General features: G+C 57.6%; 1 protein-coding gene across 6 annotated transcripts in view; it reads left to right on the forward strand.

Moving 5' to 3' along the window:
- Positions 1-12,954, forward strand: part of LOC117307493 (S-geranylgeranyl-glutathione receptor P2RY8-like) — a 47,349-nt gene extending 34,395 nt beyond the window's left edge. For 3 of the 6 annotated variants that reach the window (XM_033850221.2, XM_073799753.1, XM_033850223.2), the window contains exon 2: positions 10,729-12,954. In XM_033850221.2, the coding sequence (XP_033706112.1) occupies positions 10,756-11,817 (1,062 nt within the window). In that variant the 5' untranslated portion in view covers positions 10,729-10,755 and the 3' untranslated portion in view covers positions 11,818-12,954. Of the gene's footprint in view, positions 1-6,196; positions 6,642-10,728 lie in introns of those variants that run through there. The other 3 variants (XR_012329456.1, XR_004524699.2, XM_073799754.1) reach the window with 3 other exon arrangements.
- The last annotated feature ends 277 nt before the right edge of the window (positions 12,955-13,231 follow it).

The raw sequence follows: 13,231 nt of genomic DNA on the forward strand, positions 1-13,231 counted from the left end.
AACTCAGGAAGCTGCATAGAAGAGACAGCCTTGACCCTGGTCTTGTTGGGACGAGTTGGGGTCCAGTGGGGAAGGACCAACAGGAATGCAAAGGGAGCCCTGTACAGGGGAAGGTGCAGGGTGGGAGGCTTCTGGTATGTACCTCAAAGGCATCTTGTCCTCAACCTCCTCCCTGCCCCTCTGCTTCTCCAGCTCCTGCCCTCTCTGGTCAAGCTTCTCTCTTGGTCTGTAATTTCTCTGCAGTCTCTCTAGTTCTTGGGATTTCTCTCCCCAAAAGATAGAGAGGTAGAGATATATATATAGAGAGAGATCATAGATAGATGATAGATACATGATTCATAGATAGATAGATAAATGATAGATACATGATAGATAAGCAGATAGATGGATAAATAGATGATAGATAGATAGATAGATATAGTAGACAGGTGATAAATGAAGGGATGGATAGATAGACAGGAGAGAGATGATAGGTTGATAGATGCTTAGATGATAGATGGATAGCTGGAGGGATCATAGGTCAATGATAGGTAAATAGACAGATACATAGATACATAGATACATAGGTACGTAGATAGATGGATAGAGAGTCTCTCATGCAAGTCAGCGTTTCTCAGCCTCAGCACTACTGACATCGGGGCTGGATGACTCTCTGATGTGGGGCGTCCTGGGCATTGTGGGGTGTGAAGCAGCACCCCTGGTCTCCACCCGCCAGGTGCCAGGAGCTCCCCCTCTCTCAGCTGTGACAACCAGAAATGTCCCCAGACATTGCTGAGTGTCCCCTGGCGGGGATGACAATGTTGACTGGGTGAGAACCCCTGGGGTCCGTCCACTATCTCTGCCCCCCTCAGGACTCCTCATATATCGAGATGACCTGTCAACCAAGACTCTTGCTCCAACAAGTTTCAGTGTGTGAATGGGGACCACGGGACCATGTCTTACTGGCCATGCCAGTAAGTTGGCCCAAAGCTGAATTCTCCTTGAAGCCAGTGTGACTCTGCCTACAAACATACACCTGTACCCCTGTCCCCACCAGGGCTGGACGGGATGCTGTGTCTGGGTCCTGGGGTTGTCCCCCAGCCCTGTGGGTCTCTGGAATAAGGGGTGCTGGGGGGAAGCTCACCCACTGTGGGCAGGAGACCTGACCAGGAGAGCCTGGAGTATTTCTTTAGTCCTCGGGCGCAGCTCCACGCTGGCTGGAGCTTCCATTCATTCTGGGCTTCAGCAAAGCTCATTTATATGCCCTCCCCCTGAGAGTGTTGGCCAAAAAAGGGGGAGAGGTCACATCAATATATGTTGATGTTGCTTGCCATGAAGTTTTTACATCTTTCGCTATTTCTATCCCTCCTCCCCGCTAGCGATGTCACCCCTGAGGCTGTCGGCTGTCGGCTGTGTCTTCGTGTCTCTCTGTTTCCTACGATCTCATCCTTTCAGGCTCCATCTTTTCTTTGAGATCCCTCCCTCTCTTTTATTTTGCAGGATCATTGCTTTGGCTTTCTGAAGTCTGTCAGCTCAATCCTTTCTCTTTTCCCTTGTGCATTTTTCTCCTGGGGCTGCTGGGGGGCTTCAACAACACAGATTCAGCGTCTCTCCTTTCCGGAGACCTGAAGTCTGAAGTCAAGGCGTCTGCAGGGTTGGTTCCTCCTGGAAGCTGTCGGGGAGACTCTATTCCATGCCTCTCTCCCAACTTCTGGTGTTTCCTGGCCACCCTTGGCATTTCTTGGATTACAGAAACATCACCTCCGTCTCTGCATCCATTGCCACCTGGCTGTCTCCCTCCTTCTGTGTGTTTGTGTCCAAATGTCCCCTTAGGGACACCGGTCATAGTGGACTCAGGTCCCACCCTGCTCCGGTGAGATCTCAGCTAAATCTAACTAATTACATCTGCAAAGACCCTCCTTGGAACTAAAGTCACACGCTGACCTACAGGGAGTTAGGACTTCAACCTATGAACTTGGGGGGAGACGGAGTTCACCCACGACAAACCCAGAGTTTCCTATGTCTTCCGTGAGTTTCCCATGGTCGACCAGAAAACCCAATGCCGCTTCCTCTGCCGGGCAGCTCCAGAAGCATCAGCCAGGTCCTGGGGTCGCTGGCAAGAAGGGGGTCTTCCACACGAGGCTGGTGGTGAGGGCGCACAGCCTCCTGGCGTCCCGACCCTTGAGGGAACGGCCAGACTTCCTGGGCGTGATGGTTAGATTCCAGACCAGCCTTGTGTTCCCTCCACCTCTGCAGCATGGGTGCCCGGGGTGGGCGGAGGGGGTCTTCTCTCCAAAAACCAAGGCCTCAGCCTTGGTGCTGGAGGGGATGTGGCTAAAACTGGAACCCTCACCCTGGGATGCACTGAGGTCAAAGAGCGCTTACAAATAATCTCCCTGATGCCTGAAGTTGGCTGAGTGGGGGTCTGCAAAAAACATCTCCACGTCCTGGCCTCCAGAGCCTATGAGTGTGATTTGTTTGGAAACAGGGTCTTTGCAGATGTGATGAAATGTAGGATCTGCAATGAGCTTCTCCTGGAATTGGGGTGGCCCTGCATCCCACGACAGGGTCCTTCCACAAGTGTGTCAGGCAGTCGGTGACCCTGAGCTATTCTTTAAAAGCCTACTGATTAGTACTGATTATTGGCACCTACGTAAGGATTCTGGAAAGACAAGTGCATCAAATGTCATGATCAAATTCCAGGAGAAACTCCCCTGTTATGAGCTGAGCTGTTTATTGGGCTCTTGCCCAGTGGGAGGGTGTGGTGAATTGAATGGTGTCCCCCAAGATGCATGACCACCCAGAACCTCGGGAAGGGGTATTATTTGGAAACAGGGTCTTTGCAGATGTGATGAAGTGAAGGGTCTGAGATGAGGTCCTCCTGGAGGAGGGTGGCCCTAAATCCAATGACAGGTCCTTCTAAGAGACAGAAGAGGAGAGACCCAGACACAGAGCAGAAGACCCAGGAAGACAGAGGCAGAGACGGGAGGGATGTGGCCACAAGCCCAGGGACGCCTGGAGCCCCCAGAAGCTGGAAGAGGCGGGAAGGATCCTCCCCTGGAGCCTCTGGAGGGAGTGCGGCCCTGGGACACCTTGAGCTCAGACGTCTGGTCCCCAGGATGGGGGAGGGTGGATGCCTGTTATTGCAAAGCCCCCAGCTTGTGGTCATTTGTTAGGACAACCCAGGACACCCCCCAGTTACTGACCTAGTTAATATTTATGGGCACACCCCAGTTTATGACATGCTTCACCATCACTGGGTCACTTGGTACCCTGGCCACCCTCAGAGGATGAGTCTATATCCCCGATGTGACACACGAGGACACTTGAGCGTTTGGGTGGGGTGACCCCACGCCACTCGTTTTCCCAGCACTTCCCGCATCGCTCAGCTGTTAGTGCAGCGTGGCTCCGTCATCCTGAGTCTGTTGAACAAAATCTGTGGGGTGGGAGCTGTCCCGGGTACGAGAGGAACCAGTGGTCCCTGCAGCGATCAGCCGGGCAGGGCTGCTCAGCCCATGTGCATCTCAGGAGTGAATAGTCTACGTACCACGAGGCACCAACCATTTGGAGGCTCCGACATCACCCGCTCTCTGAAGCAGAGGCCCTTGAATGCTTCGGGGCTGAGGCTCCCGTGGTAGAGCACCACAACCCCAAGAAACCCAGAAGGAAGGCCGGTCCACGCTGCACAGGGTCCAGACCCTCCAGTCCCCGCCACTGTGAGTTTAGCCCCAGCACTCGGGAAACACTGGCTGTGATGGTTGAACGGATATGGGGGGGCGGTCCCCAAACGGCACTCATCCCTTTGACTCAGGGGTGCTTTTCACCTCCCCACCTGAGTAAGACCCACCTCAACAGAGATGGAAGGACCACTGTACTCAGCATCTCCAAACTTCACATCGGGAGTGGTCCCAGGCGGGGTGTGACCGATAAGCACTTTGGTTCACAACAAACAAAAAGTGGAAACCCAAGTGTCCATGGATGGAAGGATGGATGGATGGGTGGGTGGGTGGATGGATGGGTGGGTGGGTGGGTGGGTGGATGGGTGGGTGGGTGGATGGGTGGATGGATGGATGGATGGATGGATGGATGGATGGATGGATGGGTGGGTGGATGGATGGGTGGGTGGGTGGATGGATGGGTGGATGGATGGGTGGGTGGGTGGATGGATGGATGGATGGATGGATGGATGGATGGGTGGGTGGATGGATGGGTGGATGGATGGATGGACGGGTGGATGGATGGATGGATAAACAGCATGGGGTCCGTCCACACAGTAGAATATGACTCAGCCATGAAAAGGAGTGAAGCTCTGACACAGGCTGCCACATGGATGGACCTTGAACACACGATGCTCAGTGAGAGAAGCAGACACAGAAGGACACACAGTGTGTGATTCCGTTGGTAGGAAACGTCCAGAACAGGCAAATCCACAGACACAGAAGACAGATTAAGGGCTGGGGGAGGGAGATAGGGAGAGACTCTTAATGGGGACGGGGTCTCCTTTCGGGATAATAAACACTTTCTAGAAACAGATAGAGGCGATGGTCCCAAAACGTTGTGAATGTGCTCCGTGCCACCGAATGGTCCACTTTAAACATGGTCACTCGTACGACACATGAATTTGAACTTAATTTGTAAACCTGTATCCATGTGTGCTGGGGCAGGGGAGTGTGGGGTGATGGCCGTGGTGTGCAAGGTTTCTTTTCGAGACAATGAAAATGTTCTGGGATCACGTGATGGGGGTGGGTGCACATCTGCAAATCTATGAAAAACTGCTGCAGTGTGCATTTTTAAAAAAAATTTATTTTATTTACTTATTTTTGGCTGCGTTGGGTCTTCCTTGCTGCGCACAGGCTTTCTCTAGTTGCAGCGAGCGGGGGCTACTCTTTGTTGCCGTGCGCGGGCTTCTCATTGCGGTGGCTTCTCTTGTTGCGGAGCACAGGCTCTAGGCGCGCGGGCTCAGTAGTTGTGGCTCGCGGGCTCTAGAGCGCAGGCTCGGTAGTTGTGGCGCACGGGCTTAGTTGCCCTGCAGCATGTGGGATCTTCCTGGACCGCGGCTCGAACCCATGTTCCCTGCGTTGGCAGGCGGGTTCTTAACCACTGCGCCACCAGGGAAGCCCTGAAGTGCCCATTGTAAACGGGGGAACTTGATGATCTATAACTTACAGCTCAATAAGACTATTAAGAAAAAAGAGACCAAGACGGGGGGCGGGGGGCCTGCAGGGGGGATGCACGGGAGCCCTGGACACCTGAGACGCAGCTGAGTCTGTGTCTCAGAACTGCCTGCGGTTTCCTGCAGAGAACAAGCCAGAACTTCCCACCCGCCGCCTCCAGGCCGCCTGCTTCGGGCAGCCCTGTGTCCGGTGCCTTTTGCAAGAGCCACCTCTGCTCGCCCAGCGCCTGGGGAGCGTCTGGCGGCCACCAGTGGCTGTTCGTTGCTCGTTTCACAAAATTTCCATCCTGTCACCGCCCAGACCTCCTCCAGGTCCAAACCACAAACGCCGTGGGTTTCAGAGAAGCCGGCATCTGTTAGAGGTGATTTCTTTATTAATCAGCCGTGATCTCTGCAGCCGGCGGCAGGCTGGGCTTCCGGAGCCCCAAGGGGGCTGCCTGCCCTCCCCTGAGATGGTACAGGTGAAAGCACGGGGGGCCCACGGCGGGGGGAAGGCAGCAGCTACAGGGCTGCAGAGGGTGGCCGGAGCCTCCTGACACCCACATGGCTTTTCTGCAACCCATGCAGGGCAGCCGCGTGTTATGCAAATTCACACTCTTTTGAAGCTCCCACCTGGAGCTTAGGACAGATCAAAACCCCTGGGGGGTGGGGGTGGCATTCATAACTGTTGGAGCAGAAATGGAAAAAGGCCTCCCAAATGCCGCCCCGCCCTCGGAATTCCACTCGAGGGGGATGGGTTCTCTGTCTGAAGCTCTGTCCCTCATCGATCTTCTCAGACCACCCCCCCCATCCTCCGGGGACACACAGCAGCCTCCCAGGTCACACACACCCCCACCCCCCCCACCCCCCCCCCCACCCCCATCTTCTGTAAATTATCGGCATCTCTCCCTTCCATGGGTCCCGCTGCAGCACCCACGGGGATCCCAAGAAGTACGGCTCCCTTTTCCTCCTGAAGCCGAGGATGGATGGAGGTGGGTGGCTGTGAGGAGGGGCCCGTACCCACCCCCCGCAATGACCATAGGATGGCACCTGGCCGTGAGCCAGCAGAGCAGAACTCTTTCCACTCAAAGCGAAACCCCGGCCATTTTTAAGTGGGTTTGCGGAAGCTCGCTGTGCACACGCGCACCACAGGTGGCACGGCTCCTGCAGAGGAAGAAAGACCAGGGCAGGAAGGCTTGAAAGGGGAGTTGCAGTCAGATCAGCGTCGAAGGCTGGGTCCTGGCCTCGCCGGTGGCTCAAGGACCACGTTTCCCGCTAACAGACATCCAGGGATGGACGCCCCTGTGACCATGTCGGGACAAGTCAGACTGCAGTGCGGATGGGAGCCGTGGGTGTCTTAGGGTCCTGTGCCCGGCTGAACCCCACGCCCTGATTTCAGGAGCCCCGGCATCGTACACACTCGCGGTCAAATGCAGAAGGGACAGCCTCGGCCAACGGCAAAATAGCAACGCGGTCATCCCCGGCGGGATCTCGAGAAGAGAAGTAAGAGGTACGGTGAGAAACACAGACCTCGAAACCCCAGGCCGATGGCAGAGTTTCCTCTCGTGGGGTGTACGCTGGGCTCCAGGGAAAGACCCCCAGGCTGGCTAAGACCCGGCCAACTTTTACACAAGTGCTGTTTGCACAAGCTTGCAGCTCCGGTTTCCAAGTCCCAAACCCTCGGGGGCAAAGGGCTTCTCCAGGTGACCCCAGCCAGAAGGAAACTCTGGATTCAAGTGGAGCGAGTCAAAACCCAGGTGAACCCATCAGGGAGACCTAAGAGCCAGATGCGGGGTCCTGTGAGGTGCGGTGCAGGGAATACACACCTGTGGCCACCGCCGTGTCACCACCACAGCTCGCATGCAGCCACGGGCTGAGGCCATCAGCATAACGTCTGTCTGGCTCAGTTCGGGCAGCTATCACAGAATATTGCAGACGGGGCAGCTTAAACAACAGACATTTACTTCTCCTAGTCCCGGAGGCCGGATGTCTGGGATCGAGGTGCCAACGGGGTCACGTTGTGGTGAGGACCTCTTCCTGGCTTGCAGACGGCCCCTTACAGGAACGTGGCATCCTGGGCAGATCCTCAGCACAACAGCACACCTAACGGTCCCTTACAGCATCCTTAAGCCACGTCCTTGACCCCCACCAGCTGTCCCCACCCCGTGGACTCCAGGTCAGGTCGCCCAACTTGAGTGCCATCTTTGAAAGTGAGAAAACGCACACGCCGCGCTTCTCTTTCTTCCTTTTGTGTTTGTTTGTGTGTTTTGTTGGGGTGTTTTTGTTGCTGGTTTTCCTACTTTAAGTGTTAAAGCTCTTTTGTCCGGCATTCGAAGAAAGAGAAATCCGGTGTCCTCCAGGTCGATAGGGCAGCAAAGCCGTCACCCAGACTTTGAAAACCAGCAGAAGTGAACAGTGCGCCGCCTTTGGTTTGCATTTACATAAGAAATTAGAAAGAAAGTGAAACGGGGACCCGCTGTGCCCAGAAGGCGGGGTGTAGGCAGCCCCAGGGATCCCTTGTCCCCGCCGGGCCCGGGCCCTCCCTCTCTGCGGGTCTGAGGGGCCGGCAGTCAGGAGTGGGGTGTGCGGACAGCTGGGTGGACTTCTCTGTCACGGGGCGGGGGCAGATCAGCGGGAAAAACAGAAGTTCAGGAGTGCGAGGCTCAGGTGCCAGCAGCTCAGAGCCCACTGGCTCCGGAGGGCATCCAGGGCATCTGCCCGCACCTCAGTTATGCCCATATTTGCAGGAGGGACCTGGCGTGTTGGGACCTGGCATCGGCATGGCTGCCCGGCCGGGCTCTGGGGCTCTGGCTCCAGACTCTGCTCCGTGAGCTCTGAAGGGCAGGCTTGGTGCTCCCCAGCGGCTCCAGGCAAAGAACAGGGGCTTTCACGCCATGAACGTGGGCAGGAGACCCAGCCACTTGTTCCCAGCTGGTTTTGGATTTAACGTTTCTGAGAAAGCGCGGCCTGAGGACACGGTGGGAGGTGCCGCCGTGGGCAGGGACCTCGCACCTCTGTTATCCCCAGCGCTCTATGGAAGGGTCTGGAAATGCAAACCCACTGTCTCTTAACAGGAGGGTCAGCATAAAAGTAACGAGCATCTCGTCATGGTCCCCCAGCCCCAGGAGGGCCCTCAGGACCATTGGCTCTGTATCGTCAGGGTTCTCCGGAGGAACAGAAACCAAAGGATGGAGAGCTATAGAAGCATGTATCTATACACGTGTATATTCAATTGCATGTACATGTATGTGCACACATGTACTACCGCACAGATGTGTGTGCATATCTATACATAGACATCCTGTGACGTGCATACACACGCACACACACACCCTACGGCATATATACCCTGTTGCATTTAGATACATATTTATGTCTACATATATACACATACTTGTGCAATTGAATATACACACACATGCATGCATGGATATGCCATAGGATATATATCTGTGTGTGTACACACACACACACACACACACACACACACACACACACACACACACACATATATTGGGTTGGCCAAAAAGTTTGTTTCGGTTTTCCCATAAGACCGTACAGAAAAACCCGAGCGAACTTTTTGGACAACCCACTGTATGCAGGCAATAGGGTGTGTACGTGTATATACACGTGTGTGTACATGCAATATGACATATATGCTACCAGACACGTGTGTATACACACACACGTATATACACACCCACACATACAGCTATATGCAAGAGGATATATATATACATAAGTGTACAGGTGTATACACACACACAAGCCTACATTTGCACATATACGTCCCTACAAATGTAAAATACAATATATACAGAAAGATATTTATCTCAAGGAATTGGCTCACACTGGTTGTGGGGCTGGTGAGTCTGAAATCCGCAGGGCAGGGGGCGGGGCTAGAGAACCAGGCACCAGCTGACCCTGCTGTCTGGACTCAGAATTCCTTCTTCTCTGGGAAACCTCAGCGTCTGCTCCTAAGACCGTGACCTGATGGGCAGTTTCCCCCACTCCTGTAACACATATTCCGATTGCATCCTCCTTTGCCCACAAAGAGCCCGTCCTATGCTTGGGAAAAGCCCTGGGAGCTCACGGGGGGGTCAAGACAAGAACAAAGATGCCACACACCTGCCCGACAGCCGTTCCGTCTTCCCCATGGTTTGCAGGGAATGGGCTGCCAGCCGCACGAGGTACCTGGGCCTCTCCATGGGCTCCTGTATTGCTGTGCACTTCCCAGGAGGCAAGGAGGCCGCTGGGGTTCCAAAACCACGTCCGGCGGGGATGGCGGGGACGTGGCACCTGGAAGCAGGTGCTTGCAAGACAGACACCGCTCCCTTCAACCGTGGTCCCTGGATCCCTCGGCTGGGAGCAGCCCGGGGGAGGTTTCTCTGTGGGATCATTGGGGAGGAGCGGAGGATGCTCTGTGTGGTCTGGGGGGGAACCCCCAGGACCCCCCATCAGGGCCGGAGCCGGGCAGGGGATCCATTCCCCTTTGCAGTTTGGGAACGTGTCACCAGCACACCTCTGAGCCCCTTTTCTATCTTCATGTCCTGCTGGTGCTACCGGTGATGTCACAATAAGAGGATTACTGTGACATCGCCGGGGAGGGAGGGAGGGAGGGAAGACATGGGGATGATGTCTCAGGGGCCCCAACATCCACCACCACCCCCGCCCCAAAGGAGCAGCCACAACGGGTGCTCTGGGATTGGGGTCCCGAACTTGGAAGGGAGTGGAGCTGCGGTGTTGGGGTGATGAGCGGTTATGGGCCAAAGGCAGGAGGCCAGGCGCAGGGTGACAGTTACTATCCTGCTGGGACCACGACGCCAGCAGCACAGCACAACCGTGTGGTCGGGGAGGGCAGACTGCGATACCCAGCACAGCCCTGGGGTGGGGGAACCCTGACTTCACTGTGTGCCAGTGAAGAAATCGGGGCTCAGAGCATCCGAGGGAAGCTACTTTGCAGGTTGGAAACAGAGTCATTCCCTTGGTAACTTTGTAACCTTGTACCTCAGCCTCACCGCCCTGCATCCTCATGGCCCCAGCATTGAAGCCTCCGCACCGTGCCTCACAGCACGCTCCCCATGCTTCCAAGTCACAGGAAGGAAGCAAGTTGCCAGGGGAGGGGCAGGAGTGCAGTGACCCAGGTGCAGCTGGGCCGTGGGCAGTTACAGGAAGAGTCCTGTGTCCTCTGGCCCCAGCAGACTTGAGCCCACACCTGCTGCCTGCAGGGACAGGACACGGGGTCTCCACGTCCCGGTGTGGGGTCTCTTTCCCCCACCACCACCCGGTGCAGGATGGGGGGGGGCAGGTTTGTGACCCCCATGCTGGGTCAGGAGCCTGGCAGCCGGTGGTGGGTGTTTTCATATGGTTCCTTGTAGCTTTTGTGGGTGATGCAGCCCTTGAGGATTTAGCATCTATTGGGTCTGGGATACAGGTGGAGGGCGGGAAGAGGGACCAGAAGGGAGGGAGGGCCAGCAGAGGAGGAACCGGGAGCTGCCCGCCCCCCGGGCGCCGGGGACCCTCGCATCTCTCCGTCCCTGTGCGGGCAGACCCCGTCGTCCGCCCCTCTCACCCCTGGCGCCCCTTTTCTCTTCCAGATCGGCCCCCCGACCCCCGGCTCCAGGATGGACATGAACGTGACGCGTCCGGACAACGCCACCCTCCTGATGCTGCGGGACCCGGCCATCGCGGTGGTCCTGCCGGTGGTGTACTCGCTGGTGGCCCTGATAAGTATCCCTGGCAACTTGTTCTCCCTGTGGGTGCTGTGCCGCCACATCGGACCCAAGACACCCTCGGTCATTTTCATGATCAACCTGAGCGTCACGGACCTGATGCTGGCCTGCGTGCTGCCCTTCCAGATCTACTACCACTGCAACGGCAACCACTGGGTGTTCGGCGAGCTGCTGTGCAACGTGGTGACCGTGGCCTTCTACGCGAACATGTACTCCTCCATCCTCACCATGACCTGCATCAGCGTGGACCGCTTCCTGGGCGTCGTGTACCCGCTGGCCTCCGCCCGCTGGCGCTGCCGCCGCTACGCCGTGGCTGCCTGCGCCGGCACGTGGCTCCTCCTTCTGGCCGCCCTGTCGCCGCTGGCCCGCACGGACCTCACCTACGCCGTGGAGGTGCTGGGCATCGTCACGTGCTTCGACGTGCTCAAGTCCAGCATGCTGCCCAGCGTGGCCATGTGGGCGGTGTTCCTCCTCACCCTGTTCGTCGTGCTCTTCCTCGTTCCCTTCGTGGTCACCGTGGCCTGCTACACGGCCACCATCCTCACGCTGCTGCGCTCGGCCGACCGCCACGGGGAGGCCCGGAGGTCCCGCGCCGTGTGCCTGGCGGCCGTGGTGCTTCTGGCCTTCGTCACCTGCTTCGCGCCCAACAACTTCGTGCTGCTGGTGCACGTGGTCAGCCGGCTCTTCTTCGGCCGCAGCTACTACCACGTGTACAAGCTCACGCTCTGCCTCAGCTGCCTCAACAACTGCCTGGACCCCTTCGTCTACTACTTCGCGTCCCGCGAGTTCCAGCTCCACATGCGGCACTACTTGGGCTACAGGCTCCTGCCCACCGGCAGCCCCGAGGGGCACCTCGAGAGCCTCGCCTCCGGACGCACGCTGTCCGTGCGCTCCGTGGAGGGGCTGGACGCCGCCGGCCGGCCCAGCGTCAAGCGGCAGGAGAGCGTCTTCTGAGCCGGGCGCCCCTCGGGGGCGGGAGCGGGGCAGCCGGGAGAGGGCGGCGCGGTCCTTCCCCCGCCCTGCGACAATCCACCCGCGGTCCCTCCGGGCACTGGGATTTGGCCACGTGCCCGTGGACAGGCCACCTCGGGACCCGTGCTCTGGGGGCCCATGGGGCCCTGCGACATCACCTGTTTCCCCCGACATCACCTGGTTCCCCCCGTCCCCCGGAGCCAAACAAACACGGGGGCTCCCCGGCGGGGATCAGGTTCTCCTTAAATATCCCCAAGCCACAGCCCCCAGACCGGAAGGTCGTCCGTCCCGGAGGTGTGGACCGAGGGTCTCTGGGCGGATGACAAGTTTCTGAGTGTTCGCAGCTACAGCTGCACCTCCCTGACCCGCCTAGGGGTTCAGCTTGCCTCAGGGGGCCCCTCCGGCCCGTTCTCTGGCTCTGCCTTCGAGCTGAGAACCCCGGGCCATGGCAAGTCGTCCTGGGGGTCTGGGAGGCTCCTGGCCTGACCCGTGGGATCCTTGGAGGACCAGGGGAGAGCACTGACCACACGAGCCCGTAGCAGGTCTGCTCAGCACCTGGGACACACCTGTGCCAGCCCCACTACCTGGGCTGCTTTGGGAAGATAAGGGGCCCAGTCCCCGGACTGCCCAGGATGCTGAACCAGCAGGTTCCCGGGAGGCCGGGATTTGCCTGCAAGAACAAACATTGGGGTGCTCTGCACATCACGAGGGATGCACAGGACTCAGCTCAGGGCTCTCTTGGGAAAGGAAAACAGCCCTGCAGCCTATAAGGTGAGACCTTGGAGGGGCTGGCAGGCGGGGGCTCAGGGACCTCCAGGGTGGCTTGGCTGTGGGGCAGGTGACGTCCCCTCCGTGGGTCAGAGATGCGGATGGGGGTTGGGAGCTGATGTTCTGGAAGCACCTGGTCACATTGGAAGAGAAGCAGACATATGTACGCCGGGGTGAACGGTGTCTCGCCCAAGTCCATGTCCGCTAGGAACCGCAAAGTGTGACCTATGGGATCAGGGTGGCCCTACATCCAACGACAGGGTCCTTCTAAGGGGCAGAAGAGGAGAGACCCAGACACACAGGAGAAGAACCGGGAAGACAGAGGCAGAGACGGGAGGGATGCGGCCACAAGCCCAGGGAAGCCCGGAGCCCCCAGAAGCTGGAAGAGGCGGGAAGGACCCTCCCCTGGAGCCTCTGGAGGGGGCGCGGCCCTGGGACGCCCTGACCTCAGACGTCTGGTCTCCAGGATGGGGGAAGATGCAGGTCTGTCCGGGGTTTTAGCCTGCAGTTTACGGGAACTTGTTATGGCTGCCCTCAGACGTGTGGTCTCCGGGCTGGGGGAGGGTGCAGTCCGTCCGGGGTTTTAGCCTGCAGTTTATGGGAATTTGTCACGGCTGCCCCAGGAGAC

This window comes from Tursiops truncatus, chromosome Y, assembly GCF_011762595.2.
Source record: "Tursiops truncatus isolate mTurTru1 chromosome Y, mTurTru1.mat.Y, whole genome shotgun sequence".
Taxonomy (NCBI): Eukaryota; Metazoa; Chordata; class Mammalia; order Artiodactyla; family Delphinidae; genus Tursiops; species Tursiops truncatus.